This window comes from Condylostylus longicornis, unplaced genomic scaffold, assembly GCF_029603195.1.
Source record: "Condylostylus longicornis isolate FDR11 unplaced genomic scaffold, ASM2960319v2 ptg000003l, whole genome shotgun sequence".
Classification (NCBI taxonomy): Eukaryota; Metazoa; Arthropoda; class Insecta; order Diptera; family Dolichopodidae; genus Condylostylus; species Condylostylus longicornis.
The window spans coordinates 2348575-2375620 of record NW_026577972.1 but is presented as its reverse complement, the minus strand read 5'-3'; the positions used below and the strand labels follow the sequence as shown (position 1 = coordinate 2375620).

Genomic DNA, 27046 nt, shown 5'->3' with positions numbered 1-27046 from the left:
AGTGAATAAATATCTCAATGGTCAAAAATACAAATACGTAAGAGGTAGTAACGTAATTTAATTATCATAAATCGTGAATAAATGTCATATTTGTATAGTAACAGTAATTTTTATCCCTATGAGGAAATCGTTTGTAGGTATTCTATAATATTACGGACTAGTTACGATTTTTAAGCTACATCTTACTCTTTACGACCAAATCTATGCTTTAATCTGAACCTGATAAAAGTCGAATATCTAAACCCTTTTTGATATCAGTTGGAAAATAATGTAAATTACTGTATTCTCATCAGAATTTCTGTCATATTTTTAAAAATAAAATAATAATTAATTTTTTGTGGTAGTTTGAAGAAGCAATTTTGTTATGATTATAATATTCGTATCAAAACTACTAGACTCTACTTCAAATTTTGAAGTAGAGTCTGAACAATTCGTTTATAAAGTTGTGAAAAATTCTCAATCAATAAGAGAATCACAAAAATAATACCTGCAAATTGTAGATTCTAGTTTAATGAAGAGAGATATTGGTGAAGGAACACCTCCCCTTCGACGCAGCCTACCAAGGTTAATTGTAATCCCATACCATTTAAAAAATATTCTGAACTTTCATACAAATGAAATGAAGGAATAGATGTCAGATAGCTCATTTATCAAAATAATAAAATAATTTAATTAAAAAGTTACTTTTTCATAACGTCGAAGTACTTGTCAAAATATTATATATACAGTATTTTTTTAAGAAAAGAAAAACATAAAATTGAGTTAAAATTTGACACGGCTTCGTGATAGGAGCCTTCACGAAAATCAAAAATAAAAGTAGAATATAAGATATAAATACATTTAATATGTTAATCATTAATGTATAATATAAGCATATATATATATATATACGCATATGTACATACCATACAGATTTATACATATAAAACGTTTATACTATACAAGCATATGTGTAGTATAGCCATATAAAATATTTCGTGCAATTTGTTTTTGTAAATTAGGAATAAAAAGCAAAATATTTATATAAAAAAAAAATCTTGTAAAAGTGCCAAAAATTTTTTGAATGTTTTCCCAAAATGAGCGTCTATCTATTATTGAACAATGAGCGTCTATCTATTATTTAACAATTTATAGGCAGTTGTATTTTTTGTTGCTTCATAACAGGACATTAAAAGCGTAAGAAGAATGTCATAGTTCAATACATAATGTTGATGCCAAATATGATTTGAAAAACATGGTATTTTTATACATACATTCAAATTTTTCAAATTTCCAATTAAATAACTTTAACGATCGGATATTTAGTCAGTTTTTATTTAATTAATTATTGAATTCAATTTACTTTAACAAAAATCAAGGGAAAATCGAAATATCAAATTTTTGTTATTATGATAAGATTAAATATGATGGAATATGACATAAATGGATGGAACATTTTACTGCTTAAACTTATTACAACGCAAACAAAAAATTATAACTTCAAAGTCTTTTTTATTGCAAAAGACAAAAAAAGTAAGTAAAGCTTAAACGTATTTTGTAAGTCTAAACTTCAGTTCAAATGTTCATTTGAATGAAGATCTAACGAATGCTTTTCAGCATATTTTAAGTTAATTCAAAAGTTTAAAACTTTCGTACTCGGTTATTATAAAAGACTTTGAAATTGATGTAATATTACAATTTTATTGAGTTATTAGTTAAATTTTTGATAAATTCCAAAATATGTTGTGGAAAACTTTCTAAAAGAAGCAATACATTTCAAAATCATTTTATACTATAATATTTATACATACATACATATGTACATTATTCTTATCTTTATCTTGCATATGTCAAACTTTTCATTTTCATGAAATATACCTCGACGCTTAATCAGAACGACAACTAAAACGTGATCAGCTGATGTCGGTGAAATATCGCTCAATTGGAACGACAAAATTCAACGACTTTTAAAAAATATATATTCTTTGCTTGTATATCAATATAATATTTTAAATATAAACAAAGAATTAAAATAATATTTTAAATGTAAGCAAAGAATATATTGATGAACAGTGATTTGACAATATGGCTTGCTACCTCCAATATTTACTTTGCTACTTTTGTAAAATCAATTAAAGTAAAAAATAAATTTATTGTTAATAATAATTGTTGGTTACACTTGTTCAACAACTTATTTAAATTAATTTGCAAATATACATGCTAAAAACTTATTAATACATTTATTAAATTTAAACATATTTGATATGTTCGTTTATACAAAACGTAATTTCTGTTTTTGATTTTTTATAAATTGAAAAACAGCTTGACATTATGTATGTTCCAGTTCCATTAAGCTCCATTTGTCGAATTTCCAACTACAACGCCAAAATAAAAATTTCATTTCCGAAATCGAAAATCCGAAAATTTGTTTTTGTAATATCTAGTCGATGTAGTTGTTGTTCTCATTGAGCGTCGAACATCTCGACCAAATTTCAAGTTTTTAGCTCTTTGCATTCTCAAATTAGCGCTTCAACAATACACGGGCGAACGAGTATAGCTATCTCGATTTAAGATTTGAATATGTATACTCCATGGAGTCACACAAATTGCCATTTTGGTGTTACATACGTAGTTAAAAATTAAATATAAAAATTGAATATACAGGATGTTCAGTAAAGAGTACAATATTACATATATGTCATTGCTTAGGACATTAAAAATGGGTAAAATTTTTGTTTGGAAACAGTTGTCAAATCTCAACGGTTTTCCAGATACAGGGATATTAACGAATTTTCACGAAAAATCTACCTAATATCGCATATATCGTATTATATATGTGAAAATAATAAGCACTATGTTTAAATAAAAGAACAATTTATTAAATTTTTAAAGTATTATTCAGCAACATTTGCTTCAATAAAATTCCAACAGATGTCAAATTAAATAAAATTTTGTAGTAATAAAATATTAGTGATCCAATTCAATAATATTATTATTAGAATATGAAATCTAAAATAATATATCCTGAAATCTAATTTCAAATTACATATAATATATTATATATAATATATATATATATATATATATATATGTGTATATATACGAGTATAAGTAGTTTAAAATTATTCATTTCAAAAATAATAGTTAATATGTGTAAATAATTATGTTGATATATTTTTCATGTTTGCAATTAACAAAAAAAAACAAGACAATTTCTTTTATTCTCATATATTTTTTATACATAATGTAATTTTAACAAAATATTCGCTATAAAAGTGTGCATGAAAAACAGAAAATTAAAAAAAACAAGAAAACGGACGCAAAATTTAGCGATTTACGTAAACAACATAAACATTATTATTTAAAATATCGTCATTATAACAAAATAAAAATATATTTTCATTTTAAAAACCCATATGTAAATAAATGTCTATTTAAAATTCAATTTCTTCAATTGAAGTGCCTTCGGTTACGCTTTTCATTAATGAACTGGATGATGTCATTTGGCGTGTTGATGTTGAGCTCACTGATATTGATGATGATGATGTTATAGATTTTTGTTGAACAACACTTTGTTCAATTTTGGATTGACTACTAACTGATTTAGCAATACTACCGGTTGAAGATTTTTCAATGCTCACCTAAACCACAAAAGTCATCGTCATTTTTAAAATTTACAAAAAATAGAGTCGTATTCAATTGAAAAAGTAAGTGAGGGATAGAAAGAGAGAGAAAAAAATTACAAAAAAAATTAGAGAATAATTAAAAATTCGTTTTCATTTTTTTCAATTTATCTTAATATTTAAAAACATCGGACAAACCAAAACCCAAAATAAACAAAAAAACCAGAACACAGCAAATATTTAAATAACTGGCTCTTCTGTTACTTGAATCAGTCCCAATATTTTACAATATAATTAACATAATCGAAACAAATTTTAGAGCCGAAATCAACTTAATGTATAACATCGCCTGTACATATTATCATATTAAAATATTGTCCTAAATGGTACTTGTGTAATAGAACGTTTTCGCAGTAACTAGGTTAGGCTAGTTCAACAATACAATTTTAATATATAATAGAATAAGTCAAATTGACATTAATTTCATCTTCACTAGGTGTTTGTTCATAGTCTTTGTACAAAAAAACTCAAAATGCAATAATAAAAATTAAATGTAATAATAGAGATTAATTGCAAGCAATTAATCTCTATTATTACATTTAATCCCGCAATAAGCTAAAATGCTGTATCATTTTAGATAAGAAAAAAGAAGAAAACAAAGTTCAAAATTTTTAAAATAGTTCAGTTCTACAAACTTCAAAGAATTTTTAAATTATTCTTAATATTTTTAAAATTTTTTAAAAATTAGGAATAATTTTTAAAATTTACATTTTTAAGCTACCGCTCGTGTTGACATTGTAGTAAATTAAAAATGACTTGTATGTAGTAATAATTAATATCCACAGTTTTTACAGGAAAAAAAATTTCAATCTACATACAATACCTTGCCAATATTCCAAAATGAAATTTAGAATATAATAAAATTAATATGATAACGTGTACAGTATATAATAAGTATATAATTACATACAATTAAAAATCACATTAAGTTTGATAGCAAAATTTTTATTCTAGGGCCTAAATAAAGAAATAAATTAAAAAACAGTATAACATATATGAATAACAATATCAACAAAGTTATTACAAACAAAAAAACTTGTAACACTTAAATAAAAACTGTAACGAATAGCAAATATTGCCAGGTTTTTTCACTTTCTGTAAATATATACATTTGCACATAAAGTCTTCATTACGTAAAAATGTATTTTAAGTTTTTTAATTTTAAAATTACGACCATTTGTTTTTTATTCCAATATAAAAACTAATATGATTTGTAATGTGACATTGAAATTTGAAATTTTTACTGAACAGTAATAAAAAATACGAACTTATAAACGCCATCAAAAATTTTTCACACCCAAGGATATTGAGTACTTTGCGGGTATAATTTATATGAATTATATGTGTAGTTACAAAAGCTATAAATTCTAAACGTATACTTTTCCAACATAATTTTTAACAATGTTTTTTCAGTTTTTTCAAGTTTCGTTAGCTTTACATCAAAATACTAGATAAATTAATTCTAGAATATTAAAATTCTAATATGTATGCCGATTGAAAACATTCCGTAATTGCAGATTATTATTTGTGATGTCTACGACTGCCATACATTGTTTATGCTTTATATAAATAAATTCAAATAGAAACTTATATACGTACTTCTTACAAAAAAAAATTGTCCTGGATTGGAATTTTTTAAAAAACAGTAAAAGCTATTCCATAAAATTAATGATCAAAAAGTTGACATAATTTTCTATGCTAAATTATTAAAGCAATTTAATGTTAATCTACTCGCAAATATACTTTTCAAGTACTTTTATCTTATAATATACTTTTGTCGCATTAAAAATTGATTATAAAATATTACAGTTGAAGTTCAATCACTTTAATAAGGGAATTATTCGAATTGAATGATAAATACTTCCAATGAAAACAAAGATTAATGCGAAGTATTGTGACAAATATTGTGCTGTAAAATGACAGTAAATTAAAACAAAAATTTCGAAAATGATTTTCTAATTTTCCTATTATAAATTTTTGAGTCGCTCTTAATTAAATGCTGCAACTCTTAGGTGGTCGTTTTTAAAATTATATAATATGCATATTTTTTTTGTATACATAATTGTAAATGTACTTATATGTGCAATTTGTGTTTTTATGTATAAAATGTGTATTTATAGTGAAATATATGATTGCAGATATAACGAAAATTTTTTACATTAAAACAATTAAATCACGAAAATATTTAGAAAAAAAAAACAACAAAATTGGACAACATTTTTACAAAATAAAGACAAATAAAAAAACCAAAGATAACCACAATAGCGGCGTAGGGTATAAATGAAATAAATACAAGGAGTCTAGGAACATAATGCTTACATAGTTTATATAAAAATTATAAATACAAAAATAATAATTAAGTAACTAGCAATAAATAAGGTATAATAATATTTACAAATTATAAATAAAAATTTTTTTATCTTAAATTATTTAAATTATACTTGATTAACAATATCAATTGCAAAATTTCCAAATTAAATAATTTTAAACAAATTATGTCATTTTTAGAATAAATAATTCTTTTGACATGTAAAATAAATGAAAATTTTTATAAATATGACAACCACCTCTAAATTTTGTTGGTGTAGTGAATCTACTACAAAACTTGTTTATGCAAAGTCTAAATGCTGTGAAGACTTTACAGTTTTCAAGATATGACCAAATTATTTTTGTGGAGTTCAATGATGGCTTTTATAAGAACTTGTACGATTATAATCAAATTTTAATTTAATAGCGGCCCCTTTACTCCTTTCACTGATTTGAAAGTTTCAAGAACTTTGCATTAATTTTTAAAGTTGTATATGGCAACTACCTAAACCATTGTTTTGATTGAATCAGAAATAAAATAGGATATTAAATATAAGATTCCCGTGGTAACATCTCTAAGAAATTAATAAAAATTTGGTTAGCTTAGCTAAATAGGTTTTTGGCTGATCGTTGGGACGGACGATTGCTCGGACTAGCAGAACATAACTTAACTCTTATATTTTTTATGGTGCATATGTATCTAAAAATTTAATTGTATTACATAAATAAATTATGTAAAAATAGATTCATAAAAATTATTAACGAAACTGTTTTGCAAAATATAAACGAAGTTTTTAAATGTTTAGATATGTTAACATTTAAAACACTCTGTTTATAAATACTTACATAACTTTAACTTGTAAAATATAAAATTAATTAAATTAAATAATACTTTTTTTCTCTCTTGTACTTTCCCCTTCAACTTATGTATTTTGTATGTATTAAATAGTTTTATTTACTTTAATTATTTCGCGGCTAACATAAAAACAATCATTATAACCCTCATTATGATCGGAGAAGCGAATAGTTTGGCAAATCGAATGAACTAGACGAAGCAAATGGTATTTCAAATTAAGATCGGCAATTGGTTATGTTGGTCAGGTTTAAAACAGTGCTAGCTCAAACCATTACAAAATGACATTATAATAATATAAACATAATTAATACGATAAAAAAAAATTATTTATTTTGATTTATTTTCATTCGGCGAGCTTGTAGTACAGAATTTGAGAAAGAGTTTTGACAGCTCATTCGCATAAAGTTTTAGCGAATTCGCCATTCATAATACTAAAAATTCATATCCACCAAAAATGTCATTCGCTTCGCCGATAATAATAATTGCATATGTATATTATTACTCACTCTCCAATGACTCATTACGGGTGTTGTTAGTATGACATCAAATATGTGCATGAAAATATCAATAATACTTCATAGAACCGATAAAATACCATGGAGATCTTTCGTCGATATCATTCCTCCAGCCATATTATAAAGAATTATGCAATATAAGGAAACTTGACAACACTTGTTTTGTAACATTATCCTTCGATACCATATCGGAGAAAAAGTATAGATACACATGCGCATAATACATTTAATATGTATGTATGTATGTAGTATCAGTAGTGCGTATATATTTAATACTCATACCAGTAGTATCGGGAAGCTTCTAGGCATATTTCTGTACTCATTACATTTTCTTTAATATTGCTACCTAAAATAACACTCTATTTATATATATTAATGTATGTATGTATGTAATTAAATATGATTCATTCTTCTTTAATTATGATTCAATTATCGTTATTCATGATTTTTTTTTAATTAATTTTTTTTGAATTTAGGATATTAAATTTTCTACTAAGCAAATTAATTTTACCATAAAACAAAATTTGGTCGAAATTATGTATAAAAGTAAGATTAATTTTTAATATTTTTATTTGTATATAGATGCGATGGAATAACATGTAAAGCGATAAGTAAGTTGTGGCCAAAGCTAAAATTCCGCGCACAAGGGATCTTGATTGGCGATCATTCCAGGAGGATGGGCCGCCCCGTAAACGATTTCTGTAGTAGCTGCTGTTATTATGGGGAGAAAGAAACGGTGACCAGCCTACTATGCTCGTATCCGGCGTTAGAGAACTCCAGGCAGATTTTTCTTTGATGCCGCTTTTTTCGGCGCGCTACAAACTTAGCGAATGTAAATGCTAGGACCTGGTCAGTTTCCGAGGAGTTTGGGCTGCTTGTTATAGAGTTGAAAGAGATCCGGCGACACGACAACGGTTAAGCCCGGTAGCCTAAGTGTACCGTTCGGGGGGTTGAGCAATCTAACCTAACTTATGTTGTTGTATGTATGTTTGTGTTTATATTATTTTCATAGATAAAATTATTAACGCATCATCATATAAGGTAATGCATTAGATACATATGTAAAATAGTTCTAGACGTCGCAAGTGCAAATAACAAACACCTTACTTGTATTTATTTGAAAACGAAATCAGCTAAAGAATTTCTCATTTTTAAGTAAAATTTTTTTTTTCATATTGTTTATTCTAAACAAGAATATAATAATAAAATAAAACAAAAAGAAATATAAATCTCAAAATTTAGCACACACCTGTTGTTAAAATCATTAAAATTTTTATTATCCTATTTGTACTTGACGCATGGGGAATTGAAGAAGCCAAAAAAAAATACACACTTACTCATTATGCAAGTAATATTAATTTTTTTGTGTGTTGGTATATTTCAAAAAAATTTTAAATTTTCGTTTTAAGAATGTATTATCGAGTTTGTACTTTTCTTTGATATCATAAAATAATTACGAATTATATATAATTACATCACAGGTGAATTCAAGATAAAGTTTTTCTATAAAAAATTATGCTTTCGATTTTTCGATAGCTGCGAAAAATTGTAAAAAAAACGTACGAAAATCATTGAAAATACTCATTTACACAAGTTTATCTTAAACTGTAAAAAAATTATTAATGAAAAGAAACGTCAATAAATATTAAATTAAAAAAAATGTTTTTTAACCGGTATTGGGCCTTTGTACATTTTTAGCACTTTCGAAAAAATTTTTGAAAAAAGTGCTTATTAGTCTCACTCTGTCCGTCCGTCCGTGGACATGTTTACAAAACTTCTACACCCTTGAAGATAGTAAGCTGCAATTTTATATGTACATGGATCTTTACCAAAAATTTATTTCCGTAGGGTAAAATTTTTACCTACTCCCGCCTTTAAAAATTATACCCGCTTGAAAACCTAAATAGCGGCACAATATAGCTAAACATTAAAAAAACAAAATGGCTGTTCAAATTTACATTATTTAATATCCGTTTTTAGGCATCTTTTTTCCATCTCCACCCCCTTTTAAGTTTCTTGGAATTTGTAAAATTTTAATTTTTGGCGATTTTCATAAGGATATTTCCGAAACAGCAAGCTTTTTCAAGTTTCTATAAACGCAAAAAGCTATCGGTAAATTCTATGACATTAAAAAATATAATCATTTTTCTTAGCTCACACAATTAACCCTTAAAATCGAGCTTTATTTTTGCTTTATTTCAAAGACTACATAAATCACTCATCCTAACTATATGCAATCCTAGAAATAGTTTCTTGTATGAATGAAAATAATTTTAATAGTGTGGAAGGTATACATAGATCGCATTTAAAAGCAGTATCATTTGTTGAAGGGAAAAGAACCATTGGTTTGACCAAAATTTATTATTCTTAACATCGCTGCAAAGTTCTAAAGTTAACAGTTCAAATAAACACCAGTATTTTTCATCAGTTCTCACTTTGAGTGAGTAAAAATTTTAATTTGAAATTTTGTGTTTGGGCGTGTTTGGGCATTAATTTGAATTTGAGCGTGTGAGTAAAAATTTTAATTTGAAATTGTTAATCACGAAACCAAAATAATTTAAATTACTTAAATTCTGACCTTAACATAACAAAAATATCAAGGTCTGGACTAATGCCATATATATGTACCTATCAAGCCACCAGGTCCAGACAGTAACTCAAAAATAAATTTCCAATTTATATGCAGTTTAAATGGAAGTGATGTCGGAAAATGTTCATTTTTAGCTCTACGGATTCTACATATTTTTTATACCTGAACGAACGTATGCTCGAAGGGTATACTAAATTTGCCTTACCGTTTGTAACGCTAAGAAATAATGCTCTGAGATATGGACTCAAGTGTAAGTTTTTAATCAACGTCGAACTATGAGTTGATTTAGCTTTGACTATATCTTGGAAACTATAAAAGCTGTGGTATTGAAATTGTCTTGCTTCTTGACATGGTAGTTCAAAGAAATGCGTAAAAACTCGAAAATATACTTAATCCAAATTATAGATAAAATTTCGAGTTGAAATTTGATATGTTGCTCAGAATACTTCAAACTTCATTTTAATATCAAAATTGTTAAGTTTTAAAAACTTGAAATAGAAACACGCAAAAATTATAATTTTTTTAAAAAAAAAAAAGTGGCAAAACAATTTTAAATATTTATTTTTCGTCATGTTATTTTTAAAAATCTGACAGCAAATCTGATGATAATCGGATATGTTGCCATTCTTTTTTCAGATAATATCTGATGTCTAACTTCGATTAAACATAAGATTTTCATCAGATTTAGGTTTTAACGTAGATTAAATCTGATGTGTAGCGGGCTTCTAAGGCACTGCAGTAAAACTGCATCTTGGCAAACCAAATGTCGGACAGACATGATTGAAAGAAGTTAACCTTAAAGATAAAGAAATTAAATATAACTAAAAAAAATTGAAAAGAATAGCCTTCTCTTATCCATGAAGTAATCTAGCAGAATCTAAAAATGGAAATTTAATGGTTTTCCAGCTATTTTGGGTGGAAAAAATTTAAGCCTTACACGTCTACTGTTTAACATCACATCTTTGAATTTTTGGGCTTTTCAAATTAGGGCACAAATTATAAAGTGTTTACGTAGTTACGTTTATCTCATGTTTTCTGTCTTTCCTATGGCCGTATATGTATACTAAGAACTACAATGTGATAGTGTTAAAAAAAGTTTTCCTAATAAAAAGGCCTTTTTACAACAAATCTAAAAACTAAATAAGGACAAAATAAACAAAGGAAATATTATCAAAATAAAAAAATATAAGAGTAGCATCCAAGTAGTATTACTTTTTCTTTTTGCTTTAACTTACGTTGAGCTACATACTAGTTGTAAAAAAAAAAGGGTGAGTGGCAACGGCAGACTATTTCCGTTGTTAACCCAGAACAAGCGGAACGTTATAATCAAATGTTTAGCATTTTGCCTATAAAGTAACAAACAAATGCAAACATATGATGTAAAACAAATCACCAACGGCAATATATGGATTTAGGCTAGACTACTGCCGGCGAATTAATGCAACCGTTGTCGTCTAAAAATAGCTACTTATATTTTATAAAACAGGTTACAGATACTTAATTATTTTATCAAACTTCGCGCGTTTTGCATAATTCTTATTGGAAAAAAGCACTGATGTAAGTAACGCAAGTTGTAAATTAAGTAGGTGTAGTTTTATCGCTCTAAAAATTATTTTCCGTCATCATTTTAATTGTTTTTATTAATTCATAATTTAAATTAAGATAGTTTTTCTATCCGTTTATTTCTTTACTTTTAGGGAAAATAACTTCAGCGTTATCACAATATAGGGGATTTTTTTTGAAACTCCAACCAGAAAGTCTATTATCGAATTATGTACAAGGATAGAAATTAATACCCAATATTTAAAGTGAATAGTTTCCTACTGGACATCTACATACGACCGAATGCTTTAGGAGTCTGATATTTTAGCAGCTTTTAGACACTAATAACTAGTTAATTTGGTTGGAAAATTTTTTTTTCTACCTCCACCCCCTCTCAAGTTATTGTCTCTTGAAATTTGCAATATTTGAATTTTTGGCACCTTGTATTTCCAAAACAGTAAGCTTTTCCAAATTTTTATAAACTCAGAAAGCTACCGGTAAATGGCATGTCATTAAAAAATATCATTATTTTTCTTAACTCACGCAAATAACCGTTAAGTTCGAACATTATGTTTACACATTTTTCAATTCTCTTTTAGTTTATTTAACTGATTGAATACATTGTCCGTCCCAAAAGGTATGCAATTTTTTATATATATTCGTATATGAATGAAAGTAGCTGATTGTTCATAAAAGCAATATTTTCACTTGTTGAAGGAGAAGTGCTAAATTACAAACCATTGGTTTGTCCCAACTCTATTTATTTAATAATATCCCCTGCTGAATATTTAAATTTTGTATTATATAATATTTAAACAAACGTTTTGTAATATATGACAAAAACTTTTTTAGTATAATGCTTTTTAATGAAATGTAATAAACTAAGTACATTGTTATAATATTATCTAACAGTAAAAACTAAAGTTTGAAGCAAGAAAATATCTCATTTATATGTATAATATTAAATAACAATTTGCGTAACTATATCGTAAATTTAACAAATATGAATATTGTTTGAAAGTCTTTGCGTCCGTCACTTGAATTCCAACACTAAAGTTCTCAAATGTGCGAAAATAACAAAACTTCATAATTCAAAAGAATTTTTAATGAAAATATCAACATTTTTCCGAAATATAAAAATTTTATTTGGTGTATGAAAAGGAAACTCCCTTTTAGTTTAAGTAAATCACTAAGTATCCTTTACTTAAGCATTGCAATAATATGATATCAATACACAATTTAATATGTAATAAGAACACAAATGAAACTTTAATTGTGTATTAATGCATTACTGTAATTTTGAAGTCAGGATATGGATACTTTTTCCTTTTTGTTATTTGTTTTTTAAATAATTATTTTAAATAAAGACTTTCATTATGATATTGTGTGCAATAAAAATTGTTTAGAGCCTGATTGTGTAACTCGGTATTTTACTCGCCAAATGAGAAGAAGGCGAGTAACTATTACAAATTTGTATTATGTGAGAAGATTTATTCTATATTGTGTATCTAATCTTGTTCTAAAATTTATACAAAATTTATTCACTTTGATTTTGAAGGTTCAGAAGAAGGAAGACGTTCAGTCGATAATTTGAAATTCATTATAAATATGTATCCATTAGAAAAATGGAGAATTCTTATTTGTAAGTGAATAAAAATGAGATGAAAAGCGAGGTACACAATTAGGCTGTTAATTTAATATTTAAGTATTGAATGGGAAAATAAAATGCATTTGATTTTTTTTATTTTCATTTTTGTAAGCAAATTTATTTAAGCTGGAAACTTAAAAATTTAAAATAAAGAAAATCATGAAAGGAATAATTTGCGTAAGTTGTTGGCAAAATATTAAGCCTGTTCTTATTAAAAACGAACAATAAAATAAAAATAAAAATGTATTAGCAAAGAAAATATACGGTTTTTTTGGCATTAAAATATCAGCGAAATTAAGCATAAAAGTATATATGGAAAACGAAAATTTCGGTAATAATTTTTTTTTTTTTTTTTAAATACTTAAATAATGAAATTTTTGTTATATAACATCTAACATTGTTTTACCTTAACGCAATTCAGGCAAGTATTAGCTGAATTATGCTGCGTGCGAGTTTTTGGATTTTTTTAATGGTTAAAAATTAAAAAAAATGATACATAAAGTAAAATTAAATTCCCATGGCATAAGAGAAGATTACTTAAAAGCAGAAAAAATATTGCAGCAAAAAATAAGGGAACAAAAAAAAAAAAGAAATCAAAACTCTAATATCTCACCTCTTGAGAGCTTTCAGAAATCGCTTCAGAGCTCTTTTGAACACCAGAGTTATCAGATGTTTCAGAAACCTCCATTTTGAAGATCAAAAATTTCCTCCTTTTTTCAAATTAAACTTTTTTTTTTTTTATTTTTTGGTCGATTTTTTTTTTCAATTTTTTAGCGTCGTTTACTTATTTTTAATTTATTTTTGTATAATATCTATGTATATATTTTTATATATATATATCAGAGTGTATATATATATTAATATATATGTATGTAATACTTATTTATAATTTTTATAAAATATAATTGGAAAAAAAAAGTTTTTTTGTCAAAAGTTATTTTGCATATAAATATATATTTATGTATATATATGTGTATTAATATACTAATATTTGGGTTATATGATTATTTAATATTAAGCAATTTCGATATTTGATATCCGTAGAACTCTGCTCATAGTTAATTTTTAGCATCAAAATGCAACATTAGGTCTTTTCTTAGTAGATTAGAAATGTACAACTGATGTTAGCCATATGAATTCTAACGCATCATAAATTCCAATATACCAACACGTTCATAATACATTGGTTGCCAACGAAATTGTTTATTATTTTAGTTTTTATTTCTTTTGCATTTCTTTAATGGTTGATGCTGTTAAATTATATATAAACTGCTTTGAAATATATTGTATATCTATCCCGTTATGTTTTTGCAGTATTGCGTTTATGAAAATCTCTTTTATTATTATCTCATTATTTTTCTTTTTGACAAATTAAATAATTGCCAAAAATATATGAGCATACTTATAAGAAGAAGGGGCTACTTTTTTTTTTAATATTTAATCTCCTAAGAAATTGTCATTGAAATAAAATTTACAATTGTTAATGATTACAACAAATAGGACTGACAACCACATATTTGATTAATGACAACACAAAAACAAGTAGTCGTTAAGTAAAAATAATTGTATATTTATTGGAAATTGTAAAACTCGTTATGTATTATGTATTTTTAAATGTTGCAGAAACCACTAAATATTTAAAGTTTTCAATTTTAAATTTTTGTTTCGATTACTTATATTTACTTATATTTAATAATTTTGATTATTAAAATTTCATATATGCATGCATGCATGCAAAATAAATAGTGTACTTTAAAAATGCTTGAAATTAAAAATTCAATATTATAATTACATTACAGGATTCAGATATTGATATACCCTGATATACCTGTTTTAGATCAAATTATTGTTTAAATTTTTGAAATCAATTCAAAAATAAATTCCTATATGAAATTGCTACTGTGGTTTTACAAATTTTATTAAATTAATTTTTAATTAATGTATAAACTATAAATATTTCATATATACACATAAATACATGTTCAGGGAAAAAAAAAAACAAATTATTGTGCTTGGGAGTAGTGTAAGAGGGAAGTTCAAGACCAATCACCACCTGTAAAAAATGTAAAAAAAAAAGATTTTGTATTTTTGTTTTGTTGTTAAAATTTTGGTTTTTCGAACTTAATAGAAAATTAAATTTTTCTTTTTTAACTTTTAAGCATTTTTTAAAATTAAGCAGAAAAAAAATAGCAGAAATAAAATTATATATATGTATGTATGCCCTGATTTCAAAATTACAGTAATATTGCGATAATATACTATTTACCTTGTAAGTTTTAAATTTATAGTATATTAAGTATTATTATTGCAATTTTGATGTTAGAAATATTTGATATGCATGTATGTATAAATTGCGATAAAATGTTAAAAAAGTTTAAGTATTTTATTAATTTTAAAAAATAACGATGAGAAAAAGTTCTTTAAGATTCTTCAAACTGTGGATTTTTGATTTTTGTGGAACTGCAAGAACGAATCTGTAGGTTGAATTATCATTTTGGAAGATAGTCTAGTACGATGTGCCTACCAAAATCAACGTATCAAGAACGTATCCAAACTTAACGACGAAGTAATTTTTTATATATATTGTATATAATTGTGTCCGACCAAAATAGTCGCGCCCATTTTAGGTTTGTCTGGTGTAAGAAAGTTTTCAAAAACTTTATAAAACTTGAAAAAATTTTACAAAGTTTTTGCATGCAGGGATAATATTTTTGAACTAAAATGAGACAAAATTAAGAAATTTTCATTTACTCAATGTTTAAAATTCTTTCAAGTTTTGTTAATTAAAATTGTCTGTTTATCGAAATATAAAGCTTATATTTCGACAACTGCAACTTTCATCATTCAAAATTTTTTCATCCACAATAATCAATTTTTTCATCAAAATTTTCAAAAACTTTTTAACTAAAAATAAAATGAAATAAAGAAAATTACCAATTTTAAAAGTTTTTTAAGTTTTCCCTCTCGTTAATTCTTTTTTTTAAATAAGATTTTTTTTTCTTTTTGCGAGAAATTACGTCACTGTTTCTCTTTTTAAATTTTTTTTAAGTTTTATCTCAGACTTAGGGAAGTATAAATAAATTAGTTTTAGCAAGCTGTCGGTCTGTCGGTTTGTGTGTGCACGCGTGCATCTCAAGTTCGGTTAGACCGATTTCGATGAAACTTTATATGTAAGTTTATTTCGACTATGGCACGTATTGATCAACTTTTGAGATGTATCAGGCCTTGGTAACTGCAAAGATCAGAGCTCGGAAACTGATCTGAGGACCAATTTTATATTTTTTACAATATCTGCAGAACGAATTGATTGAATTTCCTGAAATTTGATATTTGAGTTCTGGTTGTTACCGAAAATAACCTGCGAACATTTCGTATAATTCAGAAAGCACAAAATGAAGCTCTCCTAAGAGCCAAATTCGTATGTTTCACTATATTTAAACTAAAAGCTTATTAAAGTCTTTAAAATTGTAAAAAAGTGTTTGAAACGCATTTTCATAATCTTCTGGAATACTTTCACTAATCTAGACAATAATTTTTTGTAATATTGCATTAGTAGAATTTGAGATATTTACATTGATATTATTTCTATATTTTATAATAGCTTAATTATAAAAACTCAGTGTATTGAAGTTATCCTAAAATTCTAAATTTTTAAAAATTTTTAAGAAACAAGTAAAAAATATAAAATGATTTTTTTATACTTAAAAGAGATTTAACCAGAAATTACAAAATGGAAAAATAATTGAAATATTTGTTCAAAAAAAAATGGATTATAATTGTTATAAAATATATAAAATAATGAAATAAGATTTGGCGCCTATTTAAATCAAAATCAGATGACGTCTCCTTCTATCGATGACGAACGAATTGCCATTGTATAGACAATAAAAAATAGAAAAACTAATTAAAAATTAGTTTTTTTTTTATATAATTTCAATAAAAATTTTGAAAATTGAAAATCCATTATCGTAAGGAAATTTATAAGAAAAAATAAATAAGGAAAAATTATTTTTGATAAAAACAAAAAAAAAAAAAACAAAACATCAAACTTCTGAAAAATTTTTAAAATCTCATATTCTGTTCTGTTCTCTCAAAATTGTTTTTATATTCGTTTTCTCTTTTCTCTGTTCCCTCTTAGATAAAAAAAAAGTTTATTTTAATTTTTTAAATAGAAAATTTATTTGTTGAAAAAATTGTCAAAGCGGTCGTTATTTAAAATTTATTTTTAGCATATTTCCAAAAAAAAGAAACAACTGTAAAATGTGTGTTTTTTAATTTCATTTTGTTCGTTTTTCGCCGTTTGTCTATATTTACAAATTTAACACTTTGAGGTTAAAATGAACAAATTGTGTAAGAAACATTTGATTTCCTTAAAAAAAACTCAGTGTATTTCATATTGTTTTTACGTAAACATAACCCTTAATGTAAACTTCTTTTAATTATCAATAAGGAAATTTATAATTACAACATGAGAAGACTTTGTAGTATTAGAATACCCTAGTTGAATTGTTGAATTATAAAATTGTAGTGAAATATTATAATCTTGGCATAAAAATTCCATTTATATTCTTTGTTACTACAGAATTCTGTTTTAAAGTGATAATTGCTAACAGTTTTAAATAAAAATTAATAATTAAATCAAATAAGAAAATATCGGATTTTAATATTAAAATATTACTTTAACCACACAATCCAGAAATTAACGTTTTAGCTGAATTGTTTAGTAATAGAGTCAGGAAAAGTTGTATTACAAAACAATTGAGATTGTTTAAATAATTTATTCATAGCCAATATATTAGCAGGGCCAATGTGTTTGATAAAAGTCGTTGAGATTGCTTGGCTCCTTCTGGTAGCTGCCGTACAACTTCAAAAGTTATTTGACTCAGAAACTATAAAAGCTGTAATATTGATGTAACACAAGCTAATATATTAGTAGGGCGGATTTGTGTTTTATAAAATTCCTTAAAATTGCTTGGCTCTTTCTGGTAGTTGTCATACAAATTCAATAGTAGTTTTGCACACACAGTATTTTAGAAAAAAAACAGTACTGAAATTTTGCATAAATTAATATGGTAATACGGCAACTTAAAGTCATAGTCTGTCCCATAGTCAGTTATGGCATATTTATTCTCACATAGAATAACAAATTCGTACGGGTATCACAGAGTTCACAAGGTAAACTTTATTTTTTCTCGTTTTTTACTGCACGCGGAACGCGGGATATCGCCGAAAAGATCTATAATTTTCGTTCCACAACTTTATTGAACACCGACCCTACAAGTATCATTAAAATCGGAATTGCAGTAATGCTGTATTTTACACATTTAGCATAAATGAACTGAAATAAATACTAGTGAAGTGTTGTTGTAATTTGATATTTGGGAGTATAGTTTGAAGTAAGAAATAAAGCTTAAATGCATTATCGACACTTAATTAAAAACTTTTTTATTACTTCAGTACTGGAGACTTGACAGTTATTTTTTACATAACAATGTGAAGTCATTTCAGTATGTTACATGACGAGAGAGACAGGCATGGGAATCATCAATACTTTTTCTGAGCTTTATAGTTATACCGTTTCACTACTATTTCAATTCGCATGCCAGTAATAATTTTCAGCTTTTTATAAGTTGATAAAATGTTAAGTGAAATGCTTGCAAAAAATAAAATAATTTACTTTCGCAGCACTCATATAGTTTGACTCATATAATAAGTTATACACTGTTTATAAATATTTTACACTTATATTTTTGTAATAAGAACGATTTTTTTTGATACCACAAAAATCCGATAAATTAGTACAAACATAAAAATTTCACCATTTTTTTTTATTTTATTAGAAATTTAATGCAGTAAATTTAAAATTAAAGCGATTTTGTATGGTCCATGTTTTTTTGTGTATGTTTTCGAGCTATGATTTCTCCTTTTATTTTGTTTCATTTAAGTTTTTTGTGCTATTTTGCTCTCTCATATTTCATTTAAATTCTAAATTTAGGCCTCTTAATGAATTATTTTGCAAAAAGGAAATTTCGTAGTTTTCTCTTTTTTTTTTTGTATTTTTTGTTCAAGAACACACACAAAATGCTATTATGCAACAATTTTTTAATTCAATTTTATTTATTTTATTTGCGTGAATTGTATACACAAAAATTGTATTTTTTTGTTTTATTTCATCGTATACGAAATCGTATAAGTAAATGTATAAACGCATTTTATATAACTTTGATCGATTTTACGAAACACTAGATCAAGTGTCAATTTTGCTTACTTGGAAATTAAAATTGTGTTGATGAATATGTCAAGTTGATGTTAAATCTGATTTCAGTATACAAAACCTAATATGTATTTTTATACAACGATTTTAAAATTGCAGTAAGTAACAGAATTTTTAATAATGACTCGTAAAACAATTACTTGAAATCAATTACTTTAAATTGACGGGCAGTTTATATATCCAGAGTAGCGGCGAAGTTCTGATTATGACATTAAATTGACATATGGAAACTTTAAATAAATTAGTTACTTTATTAACAATTATTAATTCACTGCATTTTCCTGCGATATTTTTTAGCATTTCTCCAAAAAAAAAAAAAATGGTACTTTTAAGATAGACAGCTCAAATTTTATAGACACAAAGAGAACCCTCCCCCCCTCCCGCTTTAAAAGTTATAATTTTTCAAATTCCTAAAAATGACATTTTTTAATATTTATTGTATTGAAATCACTAGCCTTTTTTGAAATTCAGCAATCGCAGGAAAGTAGTGACTGTGGCTTTTCTACCCCGATAAGGCATAGTCAAATAATACAATGACAAAATGGTCGTTTAAAAATAAATCTTTATCTAAAACCGGGTTTTTTTCAAATTTTTGATATTGTTTTCCTTTTAGACGTTGAGTTCGATGCAAAAATTCAACTTTATAAACCATTGGTTCGATCCAAATTTATTTTTGTTTTTGGCCCGTAGCACTGGGAAAATGCTGAGTAGCCCGGTAAGTAGTGCTATAGTCTCATAATTAGAAGGTTGTTAAGATCGTTGCAATCAGTGTTTTGGTTGATTGATTAATCATAATAATTTAAATAAAAATTGAAGAAGATATTACTTGCCGAACTTATTTGGTTTAAAATCGGTTTCATTTTTTAAATAAAAATAAAATGCTTTATTTATTGTATTTGCATGTAGGAGTGTAGAAAATCGGGATCTATTAGATAAAAATAGCAACTCGATGATTTGAAAATTGCGTTAATATTGTTTTGGTATACAATTAAGTAATTACTTTTTATGAGCTGCATCTTGTATAAATACTGTATTACTGTAGTTTTTAAGACAACTATACTGTTCCTGAAAATGACGTTGCAGTTATATTGCAAGACTGCAAGATTCAGCAATTAATAATATAATTTAATATTACCTCTGCAAATCTTAAAGTCATGTATTTGTTACAACTTTTGGAAAAATATGTAACAATGTTGTTCATATTAAGGTACATGTACAATTCTTAAGAAACTAAGCTTTTATATTTTTTGTGAAATAATATTAAAAAATTTTTTTCAGCTTGTTTCAGACACCAAACGATTTTTCTCTTCGGCATTAGTAATTATAAGTTGTGTTGCATAGCAATACATTAATATATAAGGCAATTCTACTGTTGTTTATCTTAATGATAATTTGAATATCAAAATTTTATTAAAGCTGAATTAATTTTCAATTCAGCTTGCTGTTTGAGTCAATCAATTACTGAATTGTGTAACAATACAGTATAATTTTAATTTTGAAGTTAGCAAATATTGAACGAACTTAAAAAAAGTTGATTTCAGAAAAATTTAGCAATCATTTCGAATGACTAATTTTAATCAAATAAATTTTTATTTATAGCGTTCTATAAAATGTTGTAGTTTATTTATACTATAAAAAAATCAAATTCCGAAAAAGAAAATAATTAAGTAATTATGTTTTTATGAGATTTATATTTTTTTTTTCATTGGACAAATAGCCACAAATTATTATAAAAATAAGTTAAAATAGGTTAAATTTAGCTCTAAGTTTTGAATAATATACAAAATCATAATAATTAGGTTTTTGAGTTCTTTCTACAATATAATTACATATTCCATAAATATAAAATGTCAGCCAAACAAAAATCAAAAAAGCAAAGTTGTAAAGAAGTTTTAGCACTTAAGAATATATTTTAGATTATTGTAAAAATGAATTTAACTAGAAACAATAATATGAATTTAATTGAATAAAATTATGAAATTTTTACACAGTTTTTTTTCAATTTAATTGCTTGAAATATTTTGTTAGAGTTTATAGTTTATCTATTTTTTTTTTGTTTGGTTTGGATCGCTAATACTCGTATTTGTGTATTGGCCCTTGAATTATTTTTTATTCCGGATTTTTAATTATTTTTGTAGATGACAACAAAATTACAAACAGTTGAAGACAAACATTTAATTATTTTTTAAGTAAGGTTTCCAAAATGAACCCATTTGCCGCCAAGAAAGACGATTTCTTAATTTTTTTTAATCCAATACTTAATATCCAATCGAATTAGAATTTATTTCCCAATTTTGGTTTTATTGTACAGAAATGTTTATCGGTCTGTTTTTTATCGTTTTTTTTTTTATTTTTTTATCGTTTCCATTATAAAATACAATGCAATTTATTTACCCGAAATTGTTATTTTCCCCTTGTTTAATTGATCTTTTGTATGAATTTCACTTAAAATTACACACTTTTTTTCAGATGAACTTTTCTTTCATTTATTCTTAATTCTGCGTTTATTTATTTCTAACATACGAGTAAATCTTGCTGAGTAAATCTTGCTATTTGTTGAATTTTGTAGTAATATAATCTTTATGCTCATAACTCTCATATAAACATTAAATATTTGTATAGTTTGCAATTTTGATTAGCAAACATATGTAGGTATGTAAATAAAATTCTTTGTCAATTACATTGGTCTACAAATTGCCAATTTTACGTTAACTAAATGTTATAGTATATATACATATATATATAAGTGTGTATACTATATATTTCAGTTGACATAATTTTGTTTGTCAATGTTTCTAAACAATTTAAATTTAAAAGCGCTTTTACTTTACATATTTATTAACTTTTTATCTTAAACTTCACGAAATTTGAAAATTTTTATAATTTTCTTAGTGAAAAGTTTTGAAAATCAAATATATGTATATGTATGCGTCTTCAAAATTATGTTTAGTTCAAAAAATTCAAAATTATGACCCAGCAAATTTGATATGCAACTGGTTTTTTTGCATACTCCATGTCAATAATTTATTGTCAACTGGTAAAGTATGTATGTATATTATAAGTCAAAAAAGTTCACAATTCTAGCCACATGAAATATTGTTGCAATTATGATATTAGGTATTATGATATCGGTAAATTTTTATTATTTAAACAAGAAATTAAGGCAAAATTGTTAATATGTAATAAAGGAAATAAAAAGCTGAACAAAACAATTGAAGTTAAAGCATTGTTGAAATTATTTTTATAATTTGATTTATTTTTGTTTTCTTTTTAAACTTACACAGTGTAACGTCTTAAAACCCAATGAAAAAAAAAAAATTTTAACTATTTGAATTCTTTAAATTTTTAATAATTTTTTTTTTTTTAACAGAACTGATGTTCTTTTTGAAGAAGAAACAAAAAAAAATAGTTGAAACTCAAATTTTGTGATCAATTTTTTTACTTCTTTGTTTTTTTAAAAAATGTTTTTTTTTTTTCTAAAAACAAATAAAAAAAAAAGATTTATCTATTTTTTTTGTTTGTTCTTAAATATTTTTAATTAGAAAGAAAAACAAAAACAAAAAAAGCTGAATCTTTAGCGTGTGTTTTTGTTAAAGAATCTGCGAGTCAACTGAAAAATGACTCTGAGTTGAAATGTAAAAAGATTAAAAAAAAAAAAAACAAAAAAATACATGGAAAAACAAAATAAAAGAATTTTTTCTTGATTTTTTTCCTTTTCTTTTTTGTTGTTATTTTCCTGTTACTTAATTTTGAAAAGAGAAATTAACTTAAAAAAAATAAGAGGGAAATAAAGAAATTTTTATTTTTTTAAATTCTTAAGTGAAGATTGAAAAATTTTGAATAAATTGTCAGGCAGAGCTAGGATTTTTTTCGTGTTTTGTTCTTGTCGACTAATTGCAATTTTCTGTATTTTCAAAATTTAAGTAACTAAAATGTAATTTTTGAGTTTCGTTAATATTAGCAATGTAATGAAAATTTTATTAAAATTGCGCATCGAATTGCTAATTGTAAAAGAAAAACAATGTAAGCATTAGATAGGCACACTTTTTTTGAATAATTGTCTATGTTAAAAATTTTCTTCTGTCAGTTATTTTTCTACTGGTATGGAAATCAAATAAATTGAAATTATTTTTTTCAAGAAATATCTCAATACTAAAGCTCATTAATACCTTTTTTATTTATTTTGGTAAAATAGTCTTTCTTCGATAACATTTTGCCTTAATAATTTATTATAACATAATTTTACTTACAAATTCTAATTGTTGAATTGTATTGTCATAAAGTATATACTGTTATTTATAGGTTACGGTTTTTGATTTTAATATTTCAGAAGAGTTTAAGGATCTAAGTATAAGTGTTTCTCACTCTAATACCCAAATCGCTGTACATAACACTCAATTGTTATACTTAAATAATTTTAAGAAACAATTAAATGAACTTTATATAATAATTATGTGTAATCTGTGTTTAAAATTGTATTTGTTGAATAATGCAAAAATGATGTTAGATTTGCACATTTTAATAAAGGAGTACCACTTGAGAAGGATTCAAGAATCTTATGCAAAAAAGTATAAAAAATTTGTAATTCAAGTTTACGTTTTTATTAATGATTTTAAATTACGGAAAACTTGTTAATTTATAATTAGCGTACGCAATATCGGCTCAACTCTAGCATAATCCATATCATTTCATTTTAACTACAATCCGTATTGTGATGACGAATATTGGACAACTGTACCAACCTTAAGTTTTTTTTAATTTGTCCTAACGTAGAGGACAGTAAACTCTTTTGCCCACTTAATTCAAGACATTTGTTAACAATCACTCTCAGAATAAATCGTCTAACTTAAGTTTTATTCATTTACGAAATTATTCAGTTTAAAATCTGTTACAGAACTCTAGGTCCTTATAGCAAGGATAATAACGGGTACGTAGCTCGGCTGCATACCAAAGAGAATGTAGCACAATTATCAACAACAATAGAAGAAGTCTCATAGAAATATTCAAAGAACCTAGTGAAAAAAGACTCAGCGCATTCCTAAATATTAACACTATTGTCAAATACACTCGCAACACTAAACGAACTTATCAAGTCACGTAAAGGTTTAAAATACTTTCGACGAAAGTAAGTATGATGTTATGATATTAAATATATGATAATGATTATAGGTGAAAGTTAGAACTTCATGTCTGAGCTTTCGAAAATAATCTTTTTTTGAAAAAATTATTTAAATATCCCAAACAAAATATATTTCATTTTTTGATATAGTCTTAAATTTTTATTATATAGAGTGTCCATATATTGGTATATATATGTTTATATAATAGTGAGTAGAACTTTGTTTGTAAGATGCAAATAGATCACAAAAACCTAAAATTTCCTTGGCTAACTTTAAAAGTAGTATTAAAATAACTTTGGTGGTGTTGGACATAATAGCATTTTTAGACATTTGCTGGGAAAATGGAATAAAAGGCTATTCAACAAGCATAAAATTAATAATACTTCATAGTTCTTTTACTTCCCTAATTACTGTGATTTGGTGTTATGTAATCTCGAAGTCATAAATTGTTTATAATATTTAAGTGCCTGCTTTGATGACGATGGTGAGAAAGGGGCCACTTATCAATATAGAAAACTTAAAATATTTCAAAGTAAACGTCAAGAAAACAAAGAAAATTTGTTTAAGTTAATTTATTGGGAGAAATTGAAAATTTTTCTTAATAATCACATTTTCGTTAATTTTTTTTTTGTTCTCAAAATATTTCATTGAAAAACATGACTTTTTTTTCTTTTTTAGTGTGTGGGCTAGAGAGAATTATTATAAATAGTTCCTTAAGGGTTAAATGCATTTTGTATTTAAAAATAACAAAAAAAAAACTCAACCAGCCAACAAGAAAAATAAACAAAAAGATAATTTTTTTTTTCTATTTCAAATTGTTGTACAACAACAATTTCTTAAAATAATTTTTATATTTGATTTTTTTTATTGTTTTTTTTCTGTTTAATTTTTTTAATTTTTTTTTAAACAAAATGTACCCGCTCAATAAGCGGTGTACGAAATAAATATGTAACGTTATTGGTACGGGGCAAAATTTTGGAAAATCAGCACAATTTCTTAGATTGTGTGTGAAATCGGTCGAAAATTATAAAATGTTGTGTAAAAGAATCAAAAAATGTTGTGTAAAAACAAAAAGTGCTGATTCTTGTATATTATATAGTTTTTGATTAAATCCTTATAGAGAAAGAAAACATTTCAGAAATGGCAATATTGAAAATAAAAATCTAAAAAAAATAATGCATAAGATAAACGATGATATTATTTACGTTTCATTAACATGTTCAAGCTATTCGTGAACATATATGCTTATATTTTGTAAATCAGAAATACTATTTCCGTCTACCAGTAAAAAATAACGTAACTGTACAGTTATTTTATATGCATTTGTTCGAGGTATTAGAAGAATTTTTGGTGAACTCATTATTTGTAGTTTTATATGTTCAAATGGAACGCGAATATTATTGACATATCATTTTTCGTATCAATAAAATGTCAAATATTATTGATACAACGCAATACAAAACGACAATTGCGTAACGCAATACTTCAAAAATGTAACGGAATGAATATACAATACATTTTTAATTCCGTAAAATGAAAACAGATCATATTATTGAACTGCACTACTTATATTCTTAACATTGTTTGTGAACAAGTTAGTTTAGCATAATTCGCTTTTAAGCACAAATATAGCGCAGTTTTTGCATACATACTACGCGATATACTTCGTTTATGCAAAGGACTATTATTTAGTGAATGTATTTATTGATAATAATAATATATTGTATTTTTGAGTAGATTATAATTTATTATCAGCACTACTTTTATTATTTTTTGTCAAAATATTTCATGATTTTTATTTGAAGAAAGTTGAAAATTTAGTAAGCTGATCAGCATAAGTACATATTATATACGTTTATGCCGACCAACGTGTAATTGTTAAAAGCTTTTACCCTATGTACATGTTCGTTTTGGACCTCTAATTGGCAGGAATGAAATTTTAATACTCAACTTAAATAAATACAATAAATATTTCTGGAATAAGGCAACAATATAAGTCTATAACTTGTAAATACAAATGCAGTATTAGCTATAAATAGTAAAATTGAAATAATTCTCTTGCGTTATTATAATGATATTACATATACATATGTATACGTTTTGAATAAATTTACAGTCCTCTTAAAATGTATTAACATAATATGTATAGATATGTAAATATGTTTCTACTATGAAGATTGAATATTAGATTGCTATTATAGAAAAATCTAATAATTATAAACATTTTGGAATTTCCTCAATTCTGTTATATTTTGTTAATTTTTATTGTAACAATTCAAAGATTTAAAAAAAAGACATTTAAATTTGATAAATTTTCAATTTACAATACTATAGGTCAGGCATGTCAAACACGCAGCCCTTAACTCTTAATTCTGCGACCCGTTATGATTTTTGAAAATTGTGAAATTTAATTCTTATAATTTTATTACAAATATTGATTTAGATTAGCAAGAAGGTGTTGAAACCAGAGTGAATATTCTGCAGGAGTTTTTATACATCCAAAAATCATATGCGAAAAATGCACAATTTCGA

At 25.2% G+C, this 27046-nt stretch overlaps 1 protein-coding gene across 12 annotated transcripts in view; it reads right to left on the bottom strand.

The window, feature by feature from the left end:
• The window catches only part of LOC129606310 (bromodomain-containing protein DDB_G0280777), a 99147-nt gene extending 76155 nt beyond the window's left edge, over nt 1-22992 (bottom strand). For 10 of the 12 annotated variants that reach the window (XM_055516569.1, XM_055516594.1, XM_055516620.1 and 7 more), the window contains exons 1-2: nt 22837-22992; nt 13734-13998 (exon numbers count right to left, since the gene is read on the bottom strand). In XM_055516569.1, coding sequence (XP_055372544.1) covers nt 13734-13808 — 75 coding nt within the window. In that variant the 5' untranslated portion in view covers nt 13809-13998; nt 22837-22992. Of the gene's footprint in view, nt 1-13733; nt 13999-22676 lie in introns of all 12 variants that reach the window. The other 2 variants (XM_055516578.1, XM_055516586.1) reach the window with 2 other exon arrangements.
• Between the last annotated feature and the right edge of the window lie 4054 nt (nt 22993-27046).